The sequence below is a fragment of the Coccinella septempunctata genome, chromosome 4 (genome assembly GCF_907165205.1).
Source record: "Coccinella septempunctata chromosome 4, icCocSept1.1, whole genome shotgun sequence".
NCBI classification, from domain to species: domain Eukaryota; kingdom Metazoa; phylum Arthropoda; class Insecta; order Coleoptera; family Coccinellidae; genus Coccinella; species Coccinella septempunctata.
The window spans coordinates 3,954,001-3,978,363 of NC_058192.1; the positions used below are offsets into that span (position 1 = coordinate 3,954,001).

General features: G+C 35.5%; 7 protein-coding genes across 10 annotated transcripts; 1 reads left to right on the plus strand and 6 right to left on the minus strand.

Annotated features, from left to right (window-relative positions):
• Positions 1-107: 107 nt before the first annotated feature.
• LOC123312542 lies at positions 108-8,063 on the minus strand. 2 transcript variants are annotated; one of them, XM_044897022.1, is made up of 18 exons: positions 7,751-8,063; positions 7,511-7,597; positions 6,625-6,939; positions 6,337-6,552; positions 5,993-6,150; positions 5,635-5,886; positions 5,328-5,572; positions 4,963-5,198; positions 4,590-4,902; positions 4,240-4,473; positions 4,088-4,185; positions 2,424-2,848; positions 2,130-2,363; positions 1,846-2,075; positions 1,609-1,792; positions 1,331-1,550; positions 1,099-1,267; positions 108-1,009 (listed from the first exon to the last, which is right to left on the minus strand). In XM_044897022.1, exons 3-18 carry the CDS (start codon positions 6,928-6,930, stop codon positions 648-650), a joined length of 3,882 nt encoding a protein of 1,293 aa, XP_044752957.1. In that variant the 5' UTR covers positions 6,931-6,939; positions 7,511-7,597; positions 7,751-8,063; the 3' UTR covers positions 108-647. The 2 variants fall into 2 exon arrangements, with proteins under 2 accessions (XP_044752957.1, XP_044752956.1); XM_044897021.1 differs by lacking the exon at positions 7,511-7,597.
• A 2,177-nt stretch (positions 8,064-10,240) lies between these two features.
• LOC123311324 (charged multivesicular body protein 1b) lies at positions 10,241-11,617 on the minus strand. The gene is made up of 4 exons (XM_044895220.1): positions 11,437-11,617; positions 10,895-11,158; positions 10,611-10,812; positions 10,241-10,548 (listed from the first exon to the last, which is right to left on the minus strand). The coding sequence occupies exons 1-4, from the start codon at positions 11,468-11,470 to the stop codon at positions 10,428-10,430; spliced, it is 621 nt and encodes a 206-aa protein (XP_044751155.1). The 5' UTR covers positions 11,471-11,617; the 3' UTR covers positions 10,241-10,427.
• A 243-nt stretch (positions 11,618-11,860) lies between these two features.
• On the plus strand, positions 11,861-13,131 carry LOC123311321 (28S ribosomal protein S22, mitochondrial). Its single transcript, XM_044895217.1, has 2 exons — positions 11,861-12,076; positions 12,129-13,131. The coding sequence occupies exons 1-2, from the start codon at positions 11,968-11,970 to the stop codon at positions 13,043-13,045; spliced, it is 1,026 nt and encodes a 341-aa protein (XP_044751152.1). The 5' UTR covers positions 11,861-11,967; the 3' UTR covers positions 13,046-13,131.
• A 277-nt stretch (positions 13,132-13,408) lies between these two features.
• On the minus strand, positions 13,409-15,571 carry LOC123311322 (D-3-phosphoglycerate dehydrogenase). The gene is made up of 5 exons (XM_044895219.1): positions 15,315-15,571; positions 14,682-14,833; positions 14,133-14,352; positions 13,917-14,049; positions 13,409-13,775 (listed from the first exon to the last, which is right to left on the minus strand). The coding sequence occupies exons 1-5, from the start codon at positions 15,441-15,443 to the stop codon at positions 13,426-13,428; spliced, it is 984 nt and encodes a 327-aa protein (XP_044751154.1). The 5' UTR covers positions 15,444-15,571; the 3' UTR covers positions 13,409-13,425.
• A 1,219-nt stretch (positions 15,572-16,790) lies between these two features.
• Positions 16,791-17,691, minus strand: LOC123312091 (10 kDa heat shock protein, mitochondrial-like). The gene is made up of 3 exons (XM_044896321.1): positions 17,530-17,691; positions 17,231-17,392; positions 16,791-17,152 (listed from the first exon to the last, which is right to left on the minus strand). Exons 1-3 carry the CDS (start codon positions 17,530-17,532, stop codon positions 17,009-17,011), a joined length of 309 nt encoding a protein of 102 aa, XP_044752256.1. The 5' UTR covers positions 17,533-17,691; the 3' UTR covers positions 16,791-17,008.
• Positions 17,692-17,902: 211 nt separating this feature from the next.
• On the minus strand, positions 17,903-22,328 carry LOC123312090. Of its 3 annotated transcripts, none has more exons than XM_044896317.1 (8): positions 21,952-22,328; positions 20,978-21,360; positions 20,556-20,686; positions 19,599-19,970; positions 19,210-19,465; positions 18,434-18,968; positions 18,110-18,333; positions 17,903-18,056 (listed from the first exon to the last, which is right to left on the minus strand). In XM_044896317.1, exons 1-8 carry the CDS (start codon positions 22,254-22,256, stop codon positions 18,019-18,021), a joined length of 2,244 nt encoding a protein of 747 aa, XP_044752252.1. In that variant the 5' UTR covers positions 22,257-22,328; the 3' UTR covers positions 17,903-18,018. The 3 variants fall into 3 exon arrangements, with proteins under 3 accessions (XP_044752252.1, XP_044752255.1, XP_044752254.1); XM_044896320.1 differs by having other exon boundaries at positions 21,948-22,069; XM_044896319.1 differs by lacking the exon at positions 21,952-22,328 and adding an exon at positions 21,686-21,795.
• Positions 22,329-22,525: 197 nt separating this feature from the next.
• Positions 22,526-24,091, minus strand: LOC123311485 (calcium and integrin-binding protein 1-like). The gene is made up of 5 exons (XM_044895500.1): positions 23,938-24,091; positions 23,471-23,505; positions 23,160-23,407; positions 22,876-23,074; positions 22,526-22,672 (listed from the first exon to the last, which is right to left on the minus strand). The coding sequence occupies exons 1-5, from the start codon at positions 23,986-23,988 to the stop codon at positions 22,651-22,653; spliced, it is 555 nt and encodes a 184-aa protein (XP_044751435.1). The 5' UTR covers positions 23,989-24,091; the 3' UTR covers positions 22,526-22,650.
• Between the last annotated feature and the right edge of the window lie 272 nt (positions 24,092-24,363).

The window sequence follows — 24,363 nt, forward strand, 5'->3', positions numbered from 1 at the left end:
CATAAGAATTGATAGGGCACCACACACTACACTATATCAGAATTTCACAATGATCACGATTCCAAAAAAAAACAATCAAGCTGGTGATTGGTGAATAAAAAAACATCTAGAGTTATTCAATTTACTATCGGATCAATCAAGGAAGAGTGAAATACGTTAAATAATGTATTCATAAGATTTCATGTGGGAAACTTCATATACATCACCAATATTTTATAATCAAGTGCGAAAAAATCTGCACTGGCTCGAGTCAGAAGTCTACTCGTTCTACAATTCCTGGAAGAAAATGAAATTATAAATTCTCATCAAGATAAATAATATATTCTCCAAGATATCAAAAAGATAGATCCATGAATATTGGTTGAAACTTAGATATCAAATCACAGCCTAGGTAAAAATTCTTCCCACTAATTTCGGAGTTTTTATTACGAGTACAACAATGAAGAGAAATGAATAAAATCTTATTTAATAAAATGCCAACTTTTCAACACTCCTCGCTTAAAAATGAAAATAGGCATCATTCAGGAAATCAAGAAATATTTTCAACAATTTTATTTTACAAATTAAATGATCTAAACATTGAAACATAAATTTGAACAAGGTTGATGAATTCAAGAATTTAAATCAATGTCAACCAATTAAAAAACCTACTCCGAAAATTTTGTCTTTTTACAGCTAGGACCTTCGAAATTTTTGTTCCTAATAATACGTTTCGCTTTCAGATAAGACAATGCGTCCCTACTACTCTGAGGCTTCTGTAATGTCAATTCACTTAAATCAGACTTGAATAGTTCTGTATTACTAACGGCTTCATCTAGTTTATCTTCACTAGCACTCTCACTCGAAGCTTGAATCGAAGCACTTTCAGATTTTGTCATTTCCTCCTCTTGTACCGACATTGAAGTATCTATCTCTGTTTCACTTCCCACTGGTGGACTCTCGAATTCTTCATGATCAAACACTTCCTCCTCTGCTTCTTCGTCTTCCGCAAACTGATCAACAACTGTGCCTTAGAGAAAAAACAAAATCAGAAATTCAAACAATTCTAAAGCTTCTAGCATTAGCATTAAAAATGGCCAAAAATAGAATACAACTAACCATTTTTTGTGGGGAATAATATATCTGGTAAGAGTGCAGTATCCTTATTATAGTCCATCATCAACTTCTTGATCAGAATACTGATATCCTCTCTTTTCCTTGTAACAGTTAACTCATCAAACCAATTTTTCAAACTATTTATTGGAATGTAATAATCCTTTATTGGTTCCTGAAAACATTTTGAATAAATAAATAAACATGAAAAAATAAAGGATATGAATGTTGAGCTCACCATCAAAAAATGTTCCACATACTGTAATAAATACAGACCGCAATCAGTGAAATTAGTTTGTTGGGGTACCTTCGGACAGGCCCCTTTAATTACATCCTTTGTGAAAATTTTCTCCTTGTTATATTTTGCCTTATATTCGCACGTTAGGTAGTCTCTCAGGGTAGCAACAACTCTGCTTCTTCCGGTGCCAGCAAGCGAATCAAATATCAATATACAGGGTCTGCAAATAAATAATGTATAATACTTTGTACAATAAACTAAGTAAAACCTTCACTTACTGCTTGATTGGAGGTCTGTTAGCGTGGGAAGTCACCTTTTGCGTATCATCCGTTGAATCGTCACTTTCCAATTCACTTTCATCCCCTTCCGCCTCATCTTTATCACTTTCGAGATCTTCGCAAGGGGGTTCCTCTTTTTTCATAGGAGTTATGGTCACGCTGCCGATGGTTGTTTTCGTTCGACCTGCAAAAAAAAAATTGAAATTTTCCGGAATTGGAATATGAAAAAATACTCACTTTTTTTCTTAGGAGCTATTTCGATTTTAATAGGATTTCCGTCAAACGTCTGACAACCATCAAGACCCGGGTAACAGATTATGGCCAAGAACCAATGGCAATTTTCGTTGATTGGGACTACCACAAAATCCTTTTCAAACAAATCGATGTTCTTGGTCCACGTTTTCACCCTCGCGTGCCTTTTTTCTGCTGGACTCAACAGTGGATCCAGCTCTGCTGGCTGACTTTTCCTGTAACACTAAAAATTAATATCTTGAACATCACAGGCTATACTAATGATTTACCTAGAAGCCTTGACTGGTTTTGTTGTCAACCTCTTGTAGAAAAACGTTGAAAATACATGTATTTTCTCTTGTTCTTCGGGAACCAATGCATTCACTAAATATTTAAGATAAAAGTCGATGATAACATCATTTAAAAACTGGTCAGAAGCTAAACACATATAATCTTCAGTATTAATGGATATCCTTCCTCTTCCTTCTGGTGGATAAGTGAATAAATGTTTGACTTCAAATAATCTGAAAACCAATTCAGAATTTTATATTCAGTATGTTAAGGAATTGAAAAAGAGTACTCACGATCCAGCAGTGGGTTGCACATGAGCCAGAGTTAGTTCCTTCGGACAGGTCTTGATGAGAATGTCATTGGCTTCTTTCAGGGTCAATTCTTCTAAAATATTGTTGCCATTCATAGACGGTCTATAAATCTCTATCAACGCCATCCTCACTTCGTCCGGTATGTTTTCAGGGAGTATAGTTAGTCTTCTATGCGATTCAGTGTCCGACAATGGATCGTAATAATTCACGTCATTCTCCTTCATTCCCAACAAATCCCTTATGGTACTGCCCATATACGGCTTCAAGTAATAGAAAAGGAGGGGCAGTTGTTTTTGGAAACAGATCAACACTTTGACAATGTCGGTCCTCTCTATTGTTAATGTCACTATGTTTTTGGTGGTGAGATGGAGAACTTTCAGAGTCATAGAAGATCTATCAATGACAACCTGAAATAGGAAGTCAGTAAGATGTCTTAAAAGTCAGTAAGAGACCACTGCGGTACGGGCGCAGTAGATCCCGAACATATGCGCAGATGCGGTTTCGATAGTCAATCGCTGCACTTGGACAAGGCCTAAAAAGTATGAATATTCGAAGTTCTGGGCTTTCCAGCCATGGAAAGCTATAAAAAGGTATTAAAACGGGCGTTTCGCCCATAACCGTGTTAGGCATCTTCGGAGTAGTCTCTCAAGATACAATCTTAAGACTGAGATTCCCCTAAAGATGCTTACCATAGTTGCAAGCGAAATGAAAAGACCACTGCTAAAAATCCCGAAAATTCAGAATCCGGACGTGAATTCCCTCGTCAATATACATAAAAAGACAGCAGGGAAGACATTTTTCGCACTTTCTTCCAACGGATTATCGGTATATACAGGGTGTGCCGGAGCCGATTTACGAGTTTCGTAAGGTCAGGCTGTGGTGGGGGCAGGTAGGTGCGGAAGGGCTCTTTGTGTTCCTTAGGGTCTGTAGTTTAAAGTCGACCGGAATATGCATCGAGGCTTTGCTGTTCGTACGTTTTACGAAAATAAACGTTCTCAGATCGCGACCCGATACTGGACTGCAGTTAATTCTAATCAACTCCTTGGAAGACCACTCTGCTCACCTGAAGTCACAATTTGGCTTGCCGTGTCTCAATTCGTAGCGATAGGCCCTTACTTTTTCGTGGAGGAAAACGTCACCGTCACAGAACTTCCCAGCCTTGAGTTTCGATGCTGGAAACCTTCCTACAGCCTAAATTGGAACATTAGGTTCCACCAGGATGGGGCTACAGACCACACATCTTGAATTTCTTTAGCCGTTTTGTGACAGATGTCGTAAAACGTGAATGTAAACAAATTTACGTCAGTTTGACAATACTGACAGAAGTCAGGTTAGCACGGATGACATATAAGGGTGGGTAGTAACGATTCAACTTGTAGATAGCGAAGTGTAGTGCTTTTGGCCTCGGTATTTATGGAATTCTTTCAGAAAAACTAGAGGGTTCGGAAAATGGTCTATTTGTCTGTTTCGCCGACCGCGAAAGGAACTGAAGGTAAGTCGAATAATCAGACTGTACCCAGGTGAAAAAACAATGGGAAACAACCAAAAAACCTTGGGAAACTCAGGAACTCCTGCCCAACAATTCTCACAAATAGAAATTAACATAATTTTGACACTTCATCAATTTAATTATTGAATTTACTCACACTATCCTTGGCAAAAGTCCTGTAGGATCCAATGCGCACAGTTCTGCATTGAAGAAGTACACTCTTTGAATTTTCCACAGAAGCGTTATCCTTATCATCTGAAAAAGAAAATAATTACAAACAAATCGCTTAATTCACATCGAAACACTTACTGTCAACGTTCAACGTGCTCTTCTGTATGTCATTCATAGAAGGTTCCTTCTTGATGACGGGACTTAGTGTCACGGACGCTCCCAGCTTCTGCAGGATATTCTCATTGATAGGACCGGATGACTTTTCCGTATCGTCCTCATCGTCCGAACTGAGGGTGAGGATGACTGTTTCGTTCTCGTTGTTTTTACTCCTAGCGGAAGGCTTCTTTTTGGACTGAGTCAGCTCTTTGGTTCCTGAAACAAAGTTAAATTTCTAAAGGATGAAGAAACGTTACATATTTGAAATCTTGTTAAAACTCCCTTAATCTACTTTTTAATTATTTTTATTTGGTCACAAGAAATTCACTTACCGTTTGTATTGGGAGAATTCATTTGATCTACCTTTTTCACGAGGGGTTGCTTGTTTTCGACTTTCTTGGAATTCGCCGTGATGGCTTTGACATTTTCGGGGAGCTTGGTTTTACACCTCATGCACTTGTTGAAATCGTCGGATAAATAGCCACAATAACCGCACACGGCCATTTTTCCTTCAATGTACCTAGGTTGTTCAACTTCCTTCGTGAGCTCGGGCGACTGATCCTCCGTCGCAGGAGTTTGGGTGGGTTGGGTTTGCGATTCGGCGACACCCTGATGATTTCCGGACGTTTCGTTCGAATCTTCGCCCTGAAGAGACAAATTCAAAATTATCACCTGAAATTCGCCAATGACGGCGGCAATGAATACCTGAGAATTGCTCAGTCGAAATCCAACAGTTACAACGTAGTTTATGCCGTTCGTATTGGCCTCGGAGACCTCCAGAGGCGTTTCGGGTGTCAAAGGGACACCCACCTGTTCCAAAATCTCCTGTATCGTACAAGCTTGATTGGGAAGAGAAAAAGTAATCAACCTCTGTTCTCCGTTGGCAAGGAGGATGAGCATTCTTATTGAATCCGGGTAGTCCTCACTAACGGGTGTTTTTTCTAGAAAAAAAATCATCTTCACTGATAAATCCGCTTCTATTCCTGCCAGTGGCGGTTCCAGGAGTGATTTGAGATGAGACGCTCAAAAAACAATTATTGCACAGCAAAACCCTGATATATCTCACTCACCAATTATTTTCTGTAGTTGACTAGAAGGTACACAACTGGGCAGTGAAAACTGGGCAGATTTGTTCGCACTGACTCTAGCCGGCTGTATGATGTAATTATGACCATTTTGTCTTTGTTGCTGTTGCTGTGGAACCTGCTGTGGAGGTGGCTCTGGGCGTGAAGAAGCATTCTGCACCATTTGTTGCTGTTGCTGCTTCTGATTGTTTAAATTTCCCGCGTATTGTGCTCCTGGAATTGTCCTGACACTGTAAAATAGAATAAATTTAGACTGCTTGAAAATATGATCCGAGTGTTGTGAATCTTTCACCTGTTAATGTTTTCGGTTTGTGCTGGTACAGCTCTTCTGGTTGTTGAGTTTTCTGGGTAGCTGGGAGTAGATATTGCCTGAGGATTGACTCTAGAAGCTTCAGCTGTCTCTGTGGTTGAATTTTCTCTTTTTGGACTAAACTTTGAACTGTTATTTCGCATCATGCTTCCTGGGTTCGTCAATTTCGGACGAGGCCTACTAAGGCTTGGTGCTCTTATTTTTTTGGGGTTGTGGTCTGGCAAAATGTTTAATCTACGGAAACAAAATCCGGTTAATTTTGCAATAAAGTCAATATACAAGATTAAAATCATTGTGAATAATCGTAATCAAACATCTTAATGTAATAAACTGAACATACCTTTGTTGTTGTTGCTTCAACAAAAGTTCTTTATATCCTGTAACACCAATGACATTTCCATCACGAAGGGTAACCACTTCTTGTTGATCTGCTTCTTTACTATTCTGCATGGTATTCATTTTTGAAGTAATATCCAAAACAGGATTAGATTGTACCTTCTGCAATTAAGATTATCTAAATATTCTAAAACTACCTAGTAATTTCAAAAAAGTTGGGCTAAGCTTCTAAAACATCCTAACAGTTTCAAAAATTCTTGGGAATGATTTGAAAACACTTCATGTTACATTGTAGCAATTTCAAAATATTCTTCTTCTTTTTCTTCTTCACAAAAAGTCTATTCTTACCTTTAGGCTCGATTGATTCATTTGTTGTCTGTAAATTGAATTTGGTCTCTCTAAACTAACGGAAGCTTGATCAACAAAGTGTTCCTGAGGTTTATGCTGTGAACTAGACGTTGTAAAGTGTTGTGTTTGTTGCTCCTGACGTTGAACAGGATGGGACAAATGATGATGGATTGAACTCGTTGGAGGTCTAATGATTTTGGTTGGACAATTTTGACGCTGAAAATGGCGAATTTCCGTAAAAATATCATCACCAAAGATACGAAAATTTTTTTGTGTCACGATATGTACCTGAACTTGCTGCAGAAAATTTAGTTGTTGAGCTGCCATAGATGATTTCGCTGGTCTGGGAACCAGGGAAATCTGACTACCTAGCCTGTGATTGAGCACAATCGGCTGAACTTCCACAGATTCTGTCTGTGTCAGTTCTGCAGGAACACTACTGGTATTATCCATGTAGTAGAATGTTTGGGGTTGAGGTTGAGGAATTGTTATAATTCCAGCAGCTGGATTTTTCTGATATACTACTGGCTGCTGGTTAACTATAACTTGATGAGTGGGTTGACCATCTATTATCATCAGCTGATTCGAAGACATAACAACGTACTGAAACAATAGAAGTGTTTCGGAGCAATTCATGGTGAGAATACACCATAGACCTTATTGTCTATGAGCTTGTTTAAGCGTGTCTTAGGCAACAGCATCTCATCGAGCTAGAGAACTCATAAATCGCATTAAATAAAATAGCTGGGATAATATATCTCTCTTTACCCAATATTCATTCCATATTGAGCATAAATAGCTATGGCTACTATCTGAACTTTTCGTTATAACAATGTTTCAGAATCATTTATTGCATCAGTCCCCACAATGAATGAATGAATATTTGAAGGGAATACTCATAATAATAATGAAAAAATTGAACTATTTCATTTTTGCTTCTATTAGTAGAAGAAGAATGCTTGAATCAAACTGATTTAGACAAATGACTTAAAATAAGAAGATCTTCAAAGCATCAACGAATATTGCACATGTTGATCACACCTCTGATGAAGTTGTAATATTTGGTACATCTAAATTCATATTTCAGAGTTCTTGTGTAGCCAAACTGTTGTGAATTATCACAAATAATATGTAATGTAAGTATATAAATGATAAAGTAATAATAGAAACATACCTAAATCATAGTAAAGGTAAGAATTGAACTTCTTAAATTATCCGATATCGATTTACCCCAGCTACTAGACTACTTATGAAGTCGATTCTAAAAAATAATTATTATGATTTCAAGATGAAAAGATTCATTCATTTGTGGGCCAACAATTCTCTACAACAATATACAAATAGACATTTCCATGCTTCTCACGTTTCAACAATCTAATAACCAAAATTAATTACTGAAAAGTACTGTTCTTACCTTCATAAGAAATGAAGTACCTATTTCCAATGTAAATAATGTTGAAAACTTATTTAATCTTCCAGATTCCCATTATACGGACATCACCAAACGTGAACTCCTCACTTAAAATGGCGTGTCAGATAACTCATGTCATAAAATACCTGAAACCACGATTCAACCGAAATCGAGCACAAACAGATATTATCGCGATAACTTTTTAAGTTTCTTATTTTCAATAAGTATAAATTTGCACAACTGTTTATTTGAGAATAAATATAATGAAATATTATAATTATTACAGCCACATCCAACCCGAGAAATCGCACAATGTTGCCAAATGCTCGATCAAAATTTACTAGTAGATGAGTAAAAAGCGGGAAATTTGAAATTAAAATTTTCAACCAATGGTCGAAGGTCCCATGATCACGTGATGAAAAGAGGCGTACACATTCGTCCATGATTGTTTACTAGTTTCCATAGTAACTATTTGCGTATTTTTGATTGGTGAAACATATTGTTTACTTTCAAGCGCGGGAATATTTGAAATAAGTATTTTGGACAAAATGCTTCAAAACAGTTTCATATAGGTTAGGTTTTCGTAATCATAGACATGCGCAGTTTTATTTTTAAAATAATAGAAAACATCTTATCTGTTTGACAACAAAACGATTGTAGAAACAATTGTAATGACGATGTTGTATGAACATGCTTTTTTCAAAATCATTTTCAAATTTAAAATTTTCCATTTAAAATTTTTTTCATAATATACAGGTTGTGCATGTATTTTAATGATATTATAGAAAATGTTTCATTCGTTTGTGTCTTCTCCCAGTCGGTTTCGAGTTTTCCATCCATAACTCTATTGCTGCTCTTGTGGGCAATGGGCAATGAGTATATGCGAATAATATTTGAAATATATCATCGAGGGCTCAAAAGAACTGAATATTGTAATATTTATGATAAACTCATATTCGAAAAAAAACATTAGAATCGACACTCTGTGAATCAAAGTATTGCTCGGCTTATTTTATCATTTCATTTTTCCAATATCTTTTTGAATTATTATATACAAACTGTCCAGTTAGTTTTCGGATTCTGAGAAAATCGGTTTGCCCGTATTTTTCTGAAAATAGTGCAGATATAGTGGAAAAAAATCAGTGAAATAATGAGCTAGGGTAAAAATTCACTTTTCTCATATATAGAATTGGTGTGGCCGATGCTGGGTGAAGGTACCTGTGATAGCGAGACACGTGTGTAATGGTTAAATAATTCATCATTAATTTCACGTAATTCGGTCACTTTTAGTTTCAAGAAGATTATAAATTTCATGACTACCAGAACGAAAAATATTGCTTTGTGCTTTTTTTGTAGAAAATGGAGTCATCGTATAAATTTTGTGAAAAAAAAACTATTTGTGCATAGATGCCACACCTACGATTTAAATCTTCAACTTCCAGAATTTTGAAAAGCGCGGGAAATTTGAATTTTCGAATCGTATCAGACAAGACAATTTTTGTTGAGCCTTCAAAAAGCGCATTTACTGGATCTTATCCAAAAGGGACTTGGTTTCAAACTATTTCCTATGAAAAAATCTTGATTTGTTTCATATATAAAATTTTTCCTAATATTTGAAGCGCATCCACCATTACATGGCAATCAAATCCTAGAATTTTTTTCTACTGTTTCTTCTAGCTGTAGGAGGTTCGATTATTTCCATTATTTTTCAGCTTTGAGTCGTTTCGAAATTAATACTGGGACACTCCTTTAATGGATAAAATTGTATATTTTTTCAAAAGTATCTCGATGTAGAATAGAGTTTTCACTGTTGTATCATAATTAAAACTTCAAATAATGACTTCATTACTATTATCATTGTATAAGGACATGTAATTTTTGGACGGCATATGAAACTTTTCCGGTTCCGGATTCAATTTACGGACCTAGCCTAGTTGTTCACGATCTAGCATGTTTCTATGTTCTTCTTCGCGTGATGACGCATTGTTGCATAGTTGAGCAGTTTGTCAGAGACCAGCATATTACTTCTGCACATTCTTATCTTGACTTTTACATTGATTTTATTTTATTCTAATGGTTAAAAAACATTACTTTCAATCAAGTTTAAGAGTTATTATTTCTCAATCCCAGATTGTATATTTGATTCATTATTTGATACACATTGTAGGCAACCAATTATACAGATTTGAATGATAACGTCGAGTATTAATTGTCTCTGATTAAACTACTCAAGGTTGTTAATGTCATCCACAAAATGTTGGATGTTTTTCGTATCGTGAACGTGTACAAAATTTGTTACTGAAAAATTTTTTCTGTCTAGGTTTTTTACTCAGATCAATAAAAAATATTTTTTTTTAATTGATCTGAGGTTTTTTAAGATTGAATTTGGTAAATGGAAGTAATACCAATCTCAAAGCATCTTAAAACCTACAACTTATTTGGTTTGTAACCAAGAAACTGAATACTTTATGCAGGATATTAACAAGAAAGAAAAATTTTTCCATCATTTTTTATTTGTATGTGTAAATAAAATTTAAAAATGTTTCAAACATATTTAAGCTCTGACCATAGCAAAAAATATGAGTTGAAATTATAACTAATTATTATCATATGTTAATCTTTATGGTACAGCATTTCCAACTTTATCCATTCTGAACAGATCTATCACACCATCATTATTTTATTCAGTCTGCCTAAGCTTAGCTAATCGCTGTGTTAATTCATCTTGTTCTTGTGATACTTGAGTAGTGGATGCAACAGAACTTTGTGGACCTTCAGGTAATTCCATATTCAATTCCAAGCTAGAAAAAATATGTTATAACATACTTCGAAACACATAAAATGAAACACAAATGAAACTTACCCAGCTTCATCTGCTACTTGCTGCATTAAGGCATCAACATCATTAGTAGGAACTAAAGTTGTTGTAGTTTGAGACATGGTATTCTCTAAAACATCACTTTGAACACCTAAATCTTCGAATTGCTGTTCGAACTTATCCATAACTGAGGATATTTTTTCTAAATTCATACTTTTCATTGCAGCATCCATAGCTTTTACAACACCTATAATGATAATCTTTTATAGATATAATCATATACCACAGACAGCAACAGCCAAGTAGAATTAATATTGAACTTTTCCTACCTGCCATGGAATTTGTTACTTTTCTTGTCATTACTGCTGACTGAACTTTGCTAGCTACGGCATCAACTCTAGCCGACATTTTCAAATAATTTAGAGATTGATTTTTTTGTCGTATCGCGTTTTCAGCATGAATTCTAGCCACATCCATGTTTCCTTTCTGAATAGCCTGTTTCGTCTTTGCTTTTTCTTGTTTTTCTTCTTTCTCACATCTTTTTGAACTTCTTTCTAATTCCTTCACAGCAAATTTAAGGTTGAATAAATGCTCTAATAAATTGTTAAAGGAAAATTCCTAAGAAAAAATATCAAAAAACTAATAAAGTGAAAATTATAAGACAAACTCAGCTCCCTGCTATCAATCTAGGAAATCTATTAACAGCAAAATATCATTTTATTCAGTTAACTAACTAATTAATAAATTTCCTCATATATCCTACTTTATGCGAAATGGTTAACTCGCCTACTACAAGTATTATTTTTCAATATTATACAATTCTATATTTATAAGTAGAAAATTAAGAAACAGTATACATCATCAAGGATACTTTCCATTGCAGTTGAAGACATTTCATTACCCATTTTGACAAAGATCGATAGTTCAAATTTAAAAAAAGGTATTTGTCCTGTAATTACTTGTTATATATATATATCACTAGTATAATAAGAAAAACAACAATCAAGAGATAAAACTTATTTTTGATGATGAACAACAAACAAATGTCAGATTCATATGAATCATAGAACTAATAACTTAGTTAGTTAGGTTAGTATATCTATGATATGAATCATCTCTAGTCGGTGAGTCTGCGTTCCAAAATGAGAAATGGAAATGAGAATGAATTCGAAAAAAGAAACAAATTTATTGGATGCAGATATATTTTTAATTTCATTATAATATGTCTGAATTAAGTATTTAATTTTTGGGTTGAAAAATGTTTTTCTGGGTTATCTTGTCTGTGTAATTTTAATTTATGTCTATGGTTTTAATTTTCAATGCAAATTTTTCCTAACCTATCGGAAAATTGAAATATTTTCTTATTAGTTAAATATAAATATTTTATGGGAAAAAGTCGATCATGGCTGTACTCAGGCAAATAATAAGATTGTCAGGAGTTACAAATTCAGGGCAGTTTAACGCGTTCCTGAAGAATTATAGATTTTTAAGTTACGTTTCCAAAGAGTACAGTGAGTATCTACTTGGGTGAATCTTCATTTTTGATGAATTTTGTTATTTTAGATGAAACAAATGATCCTAGGCCACATTTTTTCAAAAGTGATGTCCAAAATCTCCTGTTGAAATTAACCAGAAGTGATCTTCAGAAAATTTTTCACAAGAGGGGAGTAGGAACTCTTGAAGATCCTAAGTTCGAATTTTTAACTGATGCGCAGTTGAAAGAACAATTAGATAAAATGCAAAAAAAAGCGATACAGTTACTTCAGTTTCCTCCAGCTGTAGCAGTGCGTAAACCATTAGACAGAGTCCTATCATCTGATCCAGCTTTGATTGGGTATGAAACTTCGAAAATAGTTTTTACTGATATAACATTTGGCCTTAAAAATAATGAACGATTAATTGTTGTTAGAGATCCCAACGGGCAGCTTCACGAAGCTGATTGGAATGTAAGAGATAGAATGAATCAAGTTTATTTTCCTCAGACTCATAGGCAATTAAAAATTCCTCATTTATTCATTGGAGAGCATTTTGAGGACATTTTAAATCGCAAGGAATATATTTTCATTCTAGATCTTGCTTGCCAACAATTTGAACCTGATGATAAAGAGTATCAAAGGGTTACTTCTATAACTTACCAACATATTTATGATAATAACGAATTTGAGAAGCTTCGTTCCACACGACATTTTGGAAGTATGACTTTCTTTCTTGTTTGGAATAAAATGATTGACAATTTATTACTAGACCTTATTGAAACATGTCATATAGATGAAGCAAAATTATTGGTCGAATTATATGGGAAAATTAATGATGTAAATTTCACTCAAACAAATGATGATTTTGGAATGATAGAAGAATTCATAAAGAATAACTCAACAAAAAAAGCTGTATTAGAATTAGCATTACAATCTACTAAAGATTTTTTGAAACAAAAGGAGATTGTAGAGGATGGTATTAAGAAAGCGCATGGTCATAGTTGAAGGAAACTGAATATGTTTTGTATGAGCTAATTGTAAATAATAATAATAATGCAGAGAAACATTAAAGTACTTTTAGTGACTCTGAAGTCCTGTTTTTTCATGAATTTCTGACCAAAGATCAGATTGCTTCAATGAAAGTAAATTTTCATTGTTTGAAAAAATTCTGCTGGGTCCATAAAATAAAATAATTCCTTTGAGGTGATATTTACTCTTGAGTCACATAACACCTGCACAAATATATCTAGCATAAGCTGATAATGAAGAAACCACTTCAAAATTGAATAATATCAACTCAAAATTTGATGGCACGCCCAGGAATATTAGGTTGAATAATAATTCACAAGAAATAAAAAAAAACAGTAATTCTTGTTAAAAATCATTTACTTTCCAAGCACTGCTCTATTGATTACACCAGGTGTTTCAGTATATTTAAGGTTCCTTCCAGATAAAGCTATAATTTGCTCAGCAATTTCAACAGCCACCCTGATTTGTGCTTCTGAAGTGCTCGCTCCTAAATGGGGTGTTGCAATAACTTTTGGATGTTGAATAAGTTCTAAAGTAACAGGGTCAGTTGGTGGTTCTTGTTCAAATACATCGAGGGCAGCTCCCCCACATCTACCGTCTTGTAGAGCTACTAGTAGATCCTTCTCACAAATAATGCCACCTCTGGCAACATTCACTATGCAAACCCCTTTTTTGCAAGCTGAGAAAACTTTGTCATTGATCATATCTGAAAAATTATATTTTTGCTAAAATTTTCCGAGCACAACCTGTATGTGTTATTCGACTTGAAGAGACTTGTGACTTCATTTATTTTAGAAAACTTTCAAGTTGACTTCTCTCAAGGTTTCAAAAGGTTTTTCTTACTTACTTCTTGTTTGGGGTATGAGAGGCGTATGAACAGTGATGTAATCAGCTAAGGGCCAAATTTTCTCCAAATCCATTGATTCTACATTAAACTTTTTCGCCTCCTCCGCACTAACAATGGGATCAAACCCAATAGTCTGAAGTAAAGAATATTAGATAGTGGGTTTCACAATATATAAACTTTTTATCATTAGTGAAACTTATTATCTTGAGATTTTACCTTCATACCCCAGGATTGCATCCTTGTTGCTACTTCCTTTCCTATTCTTCCTAAGCCTATTATTGCTAATGTTTTCCCATACAACTCATGGCCAGAATAAAGCTTGCGATCCCATCTACCAGCCTTCAAAGATGCAGCTGCAGGAACTACATTTCTGGCTAGACTTGTAATTAAGGAACACGTCAGTTCACAAGCACTGATAGCATTTCCTCCTGGTGTACTATATCAAAAATAATTGGTTATTGAAACGAGAGTTTTTCGACTATGAAGCATTCTAAATCAAGAATTGGCGGCGTAAAATTATTGAAATCTGAAAAAAGTACCTCTCCAACCGGGACTCGAACCCGCGACCTCTGGAAGGAACCTCTAATTCTGGTACCCCAGTGGTAAAGCACTTCACCGGAAATCAAGAGGTCGTGGGTTCGAGTCCCGCACGGAGAGGTACTTTTTATCAAAATTATAATTGTCTGTACTCTGCGAATTCGTAATCATTTAATTGATTATTGCTCTTTATCAATTTTCATTTGTGTTCAAGTTTTTTGCACTCACTTCAAGACGAGTATTTTGTTTGCTGTAGCAGCGTTAGTGTTGATATTGTCTACACCAGCTCCAGCCCTTCCTATCACCTTGAGATTCTTTCCAGCTTTGATTATTTTCTCTGTTACTTTAGTATCGGACCTCACTATTATTGCGTCATAATCCTGAAAAGATACTCTTTTAGGTTTAGATTCAAAAACAACAAAGTTAGACAAAGAAAGTTGGTTACTTCTAGTTTTTCCGGGTAAGTTCCTCGTGCGTAAAATATATTTTCATAAAAAAAATTACGAGAAAAGAAAATGTTTTGATTTATCGACAGTTTTCTACTGGCGCTCTCTAGCAAGTTAGCTAGCTATATTAGCAATAATATAGTTGAAGTTTATTTTAAGGTGGTATACATAATTTTTCTGTATCGAACTCACAAAGAGGTGACTCTTTGACAGTCTCTCGGGTTATTATCTTTATGTAGTATATAACACTAATAATTTTATGAAAACGTGTTCCAGTTAATTCATTAATGAATGAAATAAATGAACTTAATTATATTTTAATGTTGACAAATTGAAGACAAGTTTCAGATCGATCAATTATCAGTCTAAAATTTGGTTAAATTGGCCCTTAATTAAATTATTCTCGAAAACTTACCTTTATGTTTTTAATCAACTCTTCTTCACTTTGTTTATATTTACAGTCGACTGTGAATCCATTTTCAGTCAGTAGTTTGGTGCATTGTGCATCTACAGCATCAGCAACAAGAACTCGTTTCAGGTCCATTCTTCAATAAACTGCCGCAGACTGCTAATAATGCGCTTCTGTTAGTAGTCGATGTAAGCAGAGAGAGGTGGTACTCAATTTCAAAATTCTTGTTTGTAATTGACCTTGATCGCTTAGATATAACCTTTGCTTGGTTGGCTAGTTGTTCAGAGTATTGTTTTCATGACATATTTAGATTAATAAAATTTCCATTCATTTCGACACTAGACGTTATCTAATCAGCTGGGTAGGATGGTTGAAATTTAATGGATGGGAAGTATTTTTCGGAATCTCCTCAGATAATTTCTGGCACTTAATGGTACTTAAGAATACCATTGAGAATGAGTGGAACTGAAATGTGCCAATAATTTCATGTTGCACTAAAGCTGAAAAGTAGATGGTTACAATATATGTCTCGCCTTTTTTGTATATAGTTTCCGGAATATATGAATTTCCCTTGAAATGTCTCTAATTTCACCACAATTCTGTGGACTTATCTTTTCAGATTTCAAATCATTATCTATATAAAACTCTATTGTGAAAATAGCTGCTGCTTCTTCACAATGTTATTTTAACTTATCAATTTATTGACGACTATATTTCGTAATTAACCATTGATAATGATAAGCCAGTTGATCTTACGTTGCTTACGCAATTTTTAGGTATGAATATCATTCCAGTTATGATGATCCAGTTGATATATATATTTATGGAATGTATAATTTTCCCCCAATATTATTGTTTCCTGAAATCCTAAGAACGCTACAAAATTTCACACAAAGATTATTGTCTTGGAATTTGGAATTATTCTTATTACCCATCAATTACAAATCAGAACCGAATTTTTTTCTATCCGAGGAAGCTTCGAACCCGAACCAGTTCCAGTGCCGCTCTACTGATGAAAGCTTTTACGTTTTATACTGCGATACAAAATTCGAAATTTAACTTAGGCGGTAAGAAGTGTTACATGAAATATACGATTTACTTCACTGAAGAGGTTATTATAATTGTAAATCTATTTTCAAGAATAACTCGTACAATGTTTTCAACTTGGATTCAATTTCTCTTGAATGGAACATTCAATGAAGCATTTATGTACTAATTTTCAAGGAAAATTCATTCTTTGATTTCATATTTATTATTGAGAGAGAAATTATGGTCTAATCTACTGATACTCAAATTGAGTTAGGTTAACCATCTTATAGGCGTACCTTCAACAAATACATTGGATGTGGTGGATGCGCAGCTGTACTTACGCCATATTTATTCATCTATTACAAATCCAATTTTTCTACAGATTCTCTGTATTGCTGGGAATTCAACAGCAAATTAGCACACCATTTTCATGGGAAAAATGAAAGCCAGAAATTTTTATAAATAATATATTTCGATATAAGTTCTTACTACATATTTAGACTAGGTCATAAAAAACAAGTTTTCAGAAAAGTCAATGAAATTTTACAGAAAACCAGGAGAGGTCTCTTGGGCAGCACGAACCAAGTTATGTAATATCGTACCCTCAAAAGCCTCAATTCTCATAGAGAATGTAACATAAGTTCAAAAACCTAAATTTATTCGAGATCCTTTCAATTCTCCAATTTGGCCAGTATATCAGACTCCCTGAAGAGATGATATTCTTGATTCTCTTCAATTTCTACTTTAGTTCCACCATATTCAGGAAGTAATACATTATCTCCTACTTTGACAGATAGTGGGATGTGATCACCATTCTAAAATAAAGTATGTTAACATACAAAAAATAAATGGTATGTTAAAATTGATCCAAAAAGAACAGCTAAGAAACCTACTTTATTTCTTGCACCTGGTCCCACCGCTACTACGGTTGCTTTAAGGACTTTAGCTGCAGCTTTATCGGGAATAACGATGCCCCCTTTCGTCGTGGTGATAGCATCGGCTTTTTTGACCAAAACTCTATCCAACAAGGGCAACAATCTTTTCGCAACTCCAGACTGAAAGTTTCAGATTATCGTATTTGTAACGGAGGGAAGAATGCAAGAGGAAAATTCATCGAAAATGAAATCGATTTGATAATATATTCAAGCTTTTGTCGTAATTTTATGGGAATATATTAAATATTTCCACTTACCATTTTTCTATTAGTTATGATTTATGAATTTCTAGATTTCAAGGAATGTGGTTCAGACCCGGCACGGCACCTAATCGAATTCTCTAGAATTTCTTAGAACGTGCTCAATTCGCTAACCTAAAAACAATAAAGATCGCAACGCCGTCATCTATTAGCGATACAGAATACTTATGCCAACGCCGCGAGTATCGATTAAATTGATTACAGAATGCTGTAGATATATTAGTAGGGGTGACAACGATGAGTCGACGTTTTGTTTTCGATGAATCAATATCATCGAAATTTTGTCGTCTATCCCTTTTATCACCCCTTGATTTTCCAGGAAAAACCAAAGTCAACCTCTGTGTTTTGCTTCGGAGAAAAACTAAAGGAATCAGATTTCTTCACTCTGCTATTTTATTATTCAAAATTACACAAAGCTCACTTCGGAATTTCGACTGCACAATGGATACTGAACCGCCTAAATAGCGCCAAGAAGTGTAGGGATCATCAGGATACATTCTTTCTCAAATCTTTTTTAGAACAAACTGAAAAAGAAACAGTCAGTAAGGAAATTTTTTCGTTTCACAACTATTGCTACCTAATTTCGAGAACCATTTATTGTACTTGTTATCTTTTTTATTTTCTCTCGATTGCGAATTTTCATCTGGACCATTGGAAGAAGATGAGCATTTTTTTCGAATGTTGTTTTTCTTCTTGAAGAATTCGTTCGCGAAAGGACCTCTGCTATTTTTCTTCCATAGCGCTTTCCAAGACTCTTTCTCGAGAGCTTGTTCATTTTTCATCTCAGGTTTGTTCTTCGATCTGTAATAAGTAGAGTAGATAAGCAGTGTGGACACAGGACACAGAAATCCCATCAAGACATCGAAATTTCTAATCTAGACGACATAGAATAAATGGTTACCCGAATATTTGAATTATTTCAGGTTCTTCCTCCTCATTCATCTCATCAACTTCGGGTAAAACACATTCATCCGCTTCATTCTCTTCGAATACCTCTGCTGCACCAACTGGCGGAGAACTATTGAAATCATATTGCACCGTTGCTGCGTAACAGGAACAGACAGCGTTCTTCTTGGCACAGCATTTGTACTTTTTCTTCTTCTTAGACTTCTCCACGAACTGCCTAATCAGCTGTATCTCTTTGTCCTGTTTGTCCAGCTCCTCCAGTATCTGATCAAGGTTCCTATTCTGCACCTCGGTTTGTTTCTTGATCCTCTCCCTTAGATTGCACAGAAGATCGCAAATGCAAGCCGCGGACACCTCTTTGTTACACTCGCAGCAAGCTTTTCTCGGAGGTGGAGGACAAACGCATGGTATCATGGGGTTACGTCTTTCCACGTATCTTTGGCCCGGACATGGGCAATCGCTCGGACATGTGAGGGTCGCTGCTGTCTTTCTAGCCGCTGAACAAGGCCCGGTACATTTCGAAGAGCACACTGAAAATATTTGATTCTGCATAGATACCAAAGCTTACCAACCACAATTCGCCAAACAACTAAAGGGCTCCTAGCCAGGGCCTGCTTGGAATATCAATCGAGAAGTTGAACTGCTGCACCAGAGATATATTCTATATCTCTGTGCTGCACCCAGACTTAGACTTCTCTATGGCTGAACCACTTACCATAGATAAACCAAAAGGTAATACGTTGTTACTATTTGGATAAACACTCCACTTACCAGTACGAACTAACGGCTGATTGAATGAATCCTGACCCTGATTCTTATGTTTGGTGCTCTCGTATGTACAGTCGCACTGCTTGATGATTTCGTTTTTCTTACAGTGCACCGAACAGACAGGGGAGGTATGATTGGATTGTGCCGTGACAATTATGGCATCGACGTGGGAGAATTGCTTATTGTTCGCAGCCGCCATTACCCTAACTATCGGTTGATTTCTGGCGTATCGTTCATCGTTTGTGTCACCTCTGTTATCCTTCAAAACGAAATAGTTATAACTTTTTTATTACTCTAGCGTGACCGCCCTATCCCACCCATGCATGATTGTCTATGACCCATGCTTGAAGGTAAACATTCAAAAATAAAGGGGTTAAGTGGCTGCGGCTTACTTTGGAAGTCGAACTCGTCTGATAATAGGTCATGAGTGGTCTGGGGCTCAGGTACGTCCTGAAGTACTCTCCCGTGTTCGACAAAGTCAAGCTGGAATCCGATTCGTCGTTTAGGATTCTCCGTATCTCGGCGCTACTGTTGATTTGTATCAGGTTTCCGACGTTTTTGGACTCGGGAGGCGGGAAGAGATCACTCAGACTGCCATGCCTTTTCCTCGTGATTTTTTTGGGCGACAAGTTTCTTTGTCTCGGCAGTGGGGTCTTCTTGTTTTGCGTTCGAACGTCTCCGATTCTTTCGTCAACGCAATCCTTTTTCGGTTCTCCTTTGGATGCGTAGAAACATTGCACACCCAGATCCTTCGTTGGAGAAATCTGGAAACCAAAGGAACCATATAGGTATGATGCGATGAACGATCGAGGCAGAGTTTGGATTATTAGGAGTACAAATAAGTTTCCGACAACAAAAGACCTCTAAAAGGTCTTTTAAAGTTTAATCAAAGAGTAACAACTTATTGGTTCAATGTCCCACATTTTCAAATTTCATAAAAGTGAGGTTAGCGCCGATCACAGACAGGGGTGGGTAGTGCCGATTCAACTCATCGATAAGAAAGAATAGTGCTTTTGGCTGGGTATTTATGAATTTCATTTCATTCTGGCCCGAAAAGGTGGATCTCCTGGCCTGCTTATCAATCATTATAGCCACTACTTATCCTCATCTTTCTGAAAGCATCCGATTACTGAGTAGGATCTTTTGAAGGTACCCAAGTAGGTACTTTTACATGGTTTGGAGCGCTGCTAATATATTGTAGGAGAATAATTTTGCCGTACCTGGAGATGGACGCGTTTTCCTTCTTATCTGTACTCCTAATAGTTTGCATCGAAAGTTTCAACGAATTCACAAATTATTGACTATTGTGAACTCATCTAGTCGTGTTATTTACTGAAGTAGTGACAAACCTTCCCTTTCTTCTGCTGATGATGATTGGACAACTTGCATTGTAGTCCCTTACTGTACAATTTTTTCGGGCATACTGATGTTTCCTCTCGAAAGCCGATGAAATTACATTGCTTTGTACTCAATTTTCTACCTGCGAACAGTGAACAACGCGAATGAGAGGTAACATAAAACAAACGAAGGTTTCCTCTAGGCAGTACAAGACAGTTTTAGGCAGTCTAAAAGGATTAAATTTCACAAGCGAGTGTACTACTCTACTGGAGTATTTTCTGGTTTCTTCGAAGAATATGTCGGAAGTATTCCTTAAAATTTCGAAGCACCAGAAAACTAGAGGAGGGGCAGCCTCTAGACTAGAAGATCGGCAGGTGTCAGCTTTAGGCCTGCTGCTCTTGTTGAAACCTACAGCATTGTATTTCTGACTAACCTTTTCTGTTACTGATATTGGGATTCTGGCACTGCAGAGCATTATCATACGTTGTGATCGTATAGTACCCAATTGCAGCACTGCTGCAAACTTGGTCGTTGGAGGTCGAGCTTGTTTCTTGTTTTGCGTTTATTTTGAACGATTTCACATCAAAATTTTTCCCGGCGCATTTATTCAACTCTTTCTGTATGAAAAGATCGAATTTTGAAGGACATAAATTGTTGATAGCCTTGGTCCAGTTATTACCCCTCTTCATCAGTTGATTACTGAAAATTCGCTCGACGCTATCTTTGACATCGGCAAGTTGATAGCTCTGATATTCACGAAGCTCTGCCGGAGATTGTTGCTGTAATTCGCAGAGTTGGTATTTCTTCTTGACGGGCCTGCGATGAAGATACAAAAATTTAATTCATTTCCTTTTTTCAGAACGAGCAAATAGAATAATTGGCTGAGGGAAGGTTCACGAGAAAAAAGCTCCTAGTTCCTAGGACAAGAAATCTTCATTTACTCCAAATGTCAAATGTTATTTTAGAATTTTGAGTTGAAATGGTCAAAACACGATTGCCTTCGTATCCATTGATGAAGAATTCGAGGTAATAAACACCTCTGTATTCTCAACAGAATCCTTTAGCTGGGTCAATATTTTCTTGAAACGGTCGAAAATAATTCTTAACCTTTTTTTTTTCTAAATTTATGTAAAGTACTCACACTTCTCATTCACAATTTTCGGTATTTTAATATTGAAGTTGAATACATGAATTTTGATTAGAGGTCTGAAATTTAGGGATTGACATTTAAAAAAAATTACGGCATACTTCGCAGAAATGGGTTTAACACTGCAGCAACTTGATATTTGCACCGCAGATTTGCTAAAGATTTGACATAAAAATAGGTACGTAAATCTTCCGTAGACTATGGCTTATAAGCTTACGTACACATTTGTCGAAGGTACCCATGTAAAAATACTCACTCACTTTGTTGCGTTTGCGAAAGGATCAATTTTCCTGTATTTCAATCCGTTTTTGAAACAGTCACATAAATCAAGCTGAGTAAAAGTTTTGTCCCTAGCGTCGTATATGAAAACGTTGTTCTCCAAATTTATAACCGATCGTTCCCTATCCAAACTGACGGGCTTTTTCTTCTTGTGATTTTCCTCCTTTTGGTATTTCTTCTTCCTTTTTTTGAGATATAACTTGTCCGCAGACCATTTATAACTGAGATACGTTGCAAGTGAATTCTTGATGATTTCGTGTAGTTGCACAATTTTTGAATTCTCCATGGAACTGTTTATTTTGCTCCGATTAATGTTTTCGCGATTCGAAAATTTTGACGTTGCTGAAACTTCAGCATTTGCGACTGTCAGCGATTTGTGATGGCAAAAAAGGAAAATTCAAATAAGAATAATGAAAATTTTTTCTATGGAATAATTGTTACGAATCATCATAAAACATTCCCGTTGATATTTCATTCGGTAACAACTGTAGACCAATGAACGAAAGTGTTAAATATAGTGGAAAATGGCATATTTTTCAGTGAAAAATCAGACTAATTTTAATAATTTTTATTAAAATCATATCACAAAACAGGTGAAAACACCATATAAAAGTCTAATTTTAAGTAAATAGCATGCTCTATGACTAGCTCTGAGAAGACTGAGATTCAGGTTGAAGGTCCTATAGCCTTATTCTGAAAACACTAAAAAGTACTCCCATTAAACAGCAACCCAATACTCAAATAAAGTCAAAATCTTTTCACATCAAAATCATCCAATTAAAAATTTCTAGATTAACTTTTTTTTAAGTGTTTCTGTTTCTTGACGAAAAGTAACACTTTTATCAGCATAAATAAGTTAGAATTATCGAAACATGCCAGGAAAAACATTGGTTATAGTCTCTTACCTCATGAAATCAGAAGATCTATCTATTATATGTTCAAATTCTGCAAAAGAGAGAGCTCCATCGTCGTCTAAATCTGCTTCTTCAAGAATATTATCTATCAAAAATTGAGTTTCAGATTCATTCAAATGATTCTTGCCAATTAATCTTTCTATAACATTCTTGAGATCAGAAACACCAAGCATGTCATCTCCATCAAAGTCTGTAAAAGAAAGCAAATATTCAGTATGATCAAATAAAATTAATTTTCTCTGACTAGAATTTAGTGTAACTAATGAAATTCTCACCGAATATTCTGAAAGCATGTTCTGCTTTTACAGATTTTGGTGCTGCATCACTCAGTACGGACATCATGTCCAGAAAATCTTCAAATGTACAATCTCCATCATGACTAGAACTAAAAACTTTGCATATTCTATCACCGAATGGATTCACACTTAATTCAGGATATTGTAGTACTTTATTCATTGGAAGCTTGGCATTTTTTGAATGCCCCACTTTCTCTGGAGCTAAGGATTTGAACTTTTGGTGTGCACTGGAAATTTTAAGAAATATATAGCCTATAGCCATTTATTCAATATCTAAGAGTATTACTCACTATAAAACTTCCCGTTTAGTGAAATATGTCAAGTCCTGTGAAATAGAATAAAATATTACTTGTCTAGGGAAATAATTTATGGAAGAAAAATAGGGAACTCTAACGATTTGTCAAAATCAGCTAAGCGATCGTTGCCGTGGGGCACACAAGCTTTTCCCTCCATTGATTCACATGCTGTTTTGGTCGAGTATTGTATGTTTTGTGCCTTTTCTTAGAAAAAATGTTCATCCCGACGTTTGATTAGAGTGATTCAACTATAACTTTCTCAGAAATGCCTCTTTACACTGATAATAAAAAGCTTTGTGTGCCCCACGACAACGAACGGTCAGCTGATTTTGACAAATCGTTAGAGTTCCCTATTGAGTAAACGCTTTTGAATTGTTGAAAATCTTTCAGTATTTTTCATTATTGAATTAATGCAATATGCGAAGAGCTTATTCTCTTTAGAAGATGTAATAGACACTTACCTGGTAGTCTTGCAATTCTTCTTCTGTAAATTGGCTTTTTCCTTGGCCCATGATTGAGTTTTTATTTGAGTTTGAGTATGAAATTAGGATTAGGAATGCTTTGTTTATATTTTTTATCACTTAACCTCAAATCACAACGTCAAAAGTTAACCTCACATTTGTGACGTCTGACGTCTTACAATGCTACCAATTTAGGGAAACGTGAAGAACAGTATAACACTGTTGCCAATAGAGAAAATAATAAATCAAAATATGAAAATATTCCAGCTACCACATAGCAAAAATAATATTTTCCTTGTAATTGAAATCTTACTACTATGTTATTCTGTATTCATGAAGATTTAATCGCTTCCGAACATCAAGACCATTATCCGTCATGATTCTATCGCTAGTTCAAATAACAGATCTGGAGAAAGCAGGGAAAAT

Coding starts and splice junctions, on each gene's coding strand:
- LOC123311485 (XM_044895500.1), bottom strand. CDS start 23,988: ATGGGCCAAGGAAAAAGCCAATTTACAGAAGAAGAATTGCAAGACTAC. Junction 23,075..23,159: donor ACATGCTTTCAGAATATTCG/GTGAGAATTTCA, acceptor TTTCTTTTACAG/ACTTTGATGGAGATGACATG. Junction 22,673..22,875: donor AGATCTTCTGATTTCATGAG/GTAAGAGACTAT, acceptor AGTACTTTTTAG/TGTTTTCAGAATAAGGCTAT.
- LOC123312542 (XM_044897021.1), bottom strand. Junction 5,887..5,992: donor TTGAAGCAACAACAACAAAG/GTATGTTCAGTT, acceptor TTGTTTCCGTAG/ATTAAACATTTTGCCAGACC. Junction 4,474..4,589: donor GAATTCTCCCAATACAAACG/GTAAGTGAATTT, acceptor ACTTTGTTTCAG/GAACCAAAGAGCTGACTCAG.
- LOC123311322 (XM_044895219.1), bottom strand. CDS start 15,443: ATGGACCTGAAACGAGTTCTTGTTGCTGATGCTGTAGATGCACAATGC. Junction 14,834..15,314: donor AGTTGATTAAAAACATAAAG/GTAAGTTTTCGA, acceptor GTATCTTTTCAG/GATTATGACGCAATAATAGT. Junction 14,050..14,132: donor TGCAATCCTGGGGTATGAAG/GTAAAATCTCAA, acceptor TCTTTACTTCAG/ACTATTGGGTTTGATCCCAT.
- LOC123311324 (XM_044895220.1), bottom strand. CDS start 11,470: ATGGGTAATGAAATGTCTTCAACTGCAATGGAAA. Junction 11,159..11,436: donor GTCTTCAACTGCAATGGAAA/GTATCCTTGATG, acceptor ACAATTTATTAG/AGCATTTATTCAACCTTAAA. Junction 10,549..10,610: donor CAAGTAGCAGATGAAGCTGG/GTAAGTTTCATT, acceptor TATTTTTTCTAG/CTTGGAATTGAATATGGAAT.
- LOC123311321 (XM_044895217.1), top strand. CDS start 11,968: ATGGCTGTACTCAGGCAAATAATAAGATTGTCAGGAGTTACAAATTCA. Junction 12,077..12,128: donor TTACGTTTCCAAAGAGTACA/GTGAGTATCTAC, acceptor TTGTTATTTTAG/ATGAAACAAATGATCCTAGG.
- LOC123312091 (XM_044896321.1), bottom strand. Junction 17,153..17,230: donor GACCAGGTGCAAGAAATAAA/GTAGGTTTCTTA, acceptor ACTTTATTTTAG/AATGGTGATCACATCCCACT.
- LOC123312090 (XM_044896317.1), bottom strand. CDS start 22,256: ATGGAGAATTCAAAAATTGTGCAACTACACGAAATCATCAAGAATTCA. Junction 21,361..21,951: donor CCTTTCGCAAACGCAACAAA/GTGAGTGAGTAT, acceptor TCTTCATCGCAG/GCCCGTCAAGAAGAAATACC. Junction 20,687..20,977: donor CAATATCAGTAACAGAAAAG/GTTAGTCAGAAA, acceptor CACTGTTCGCAG/GTAGAAAATTGAGTACAAAG.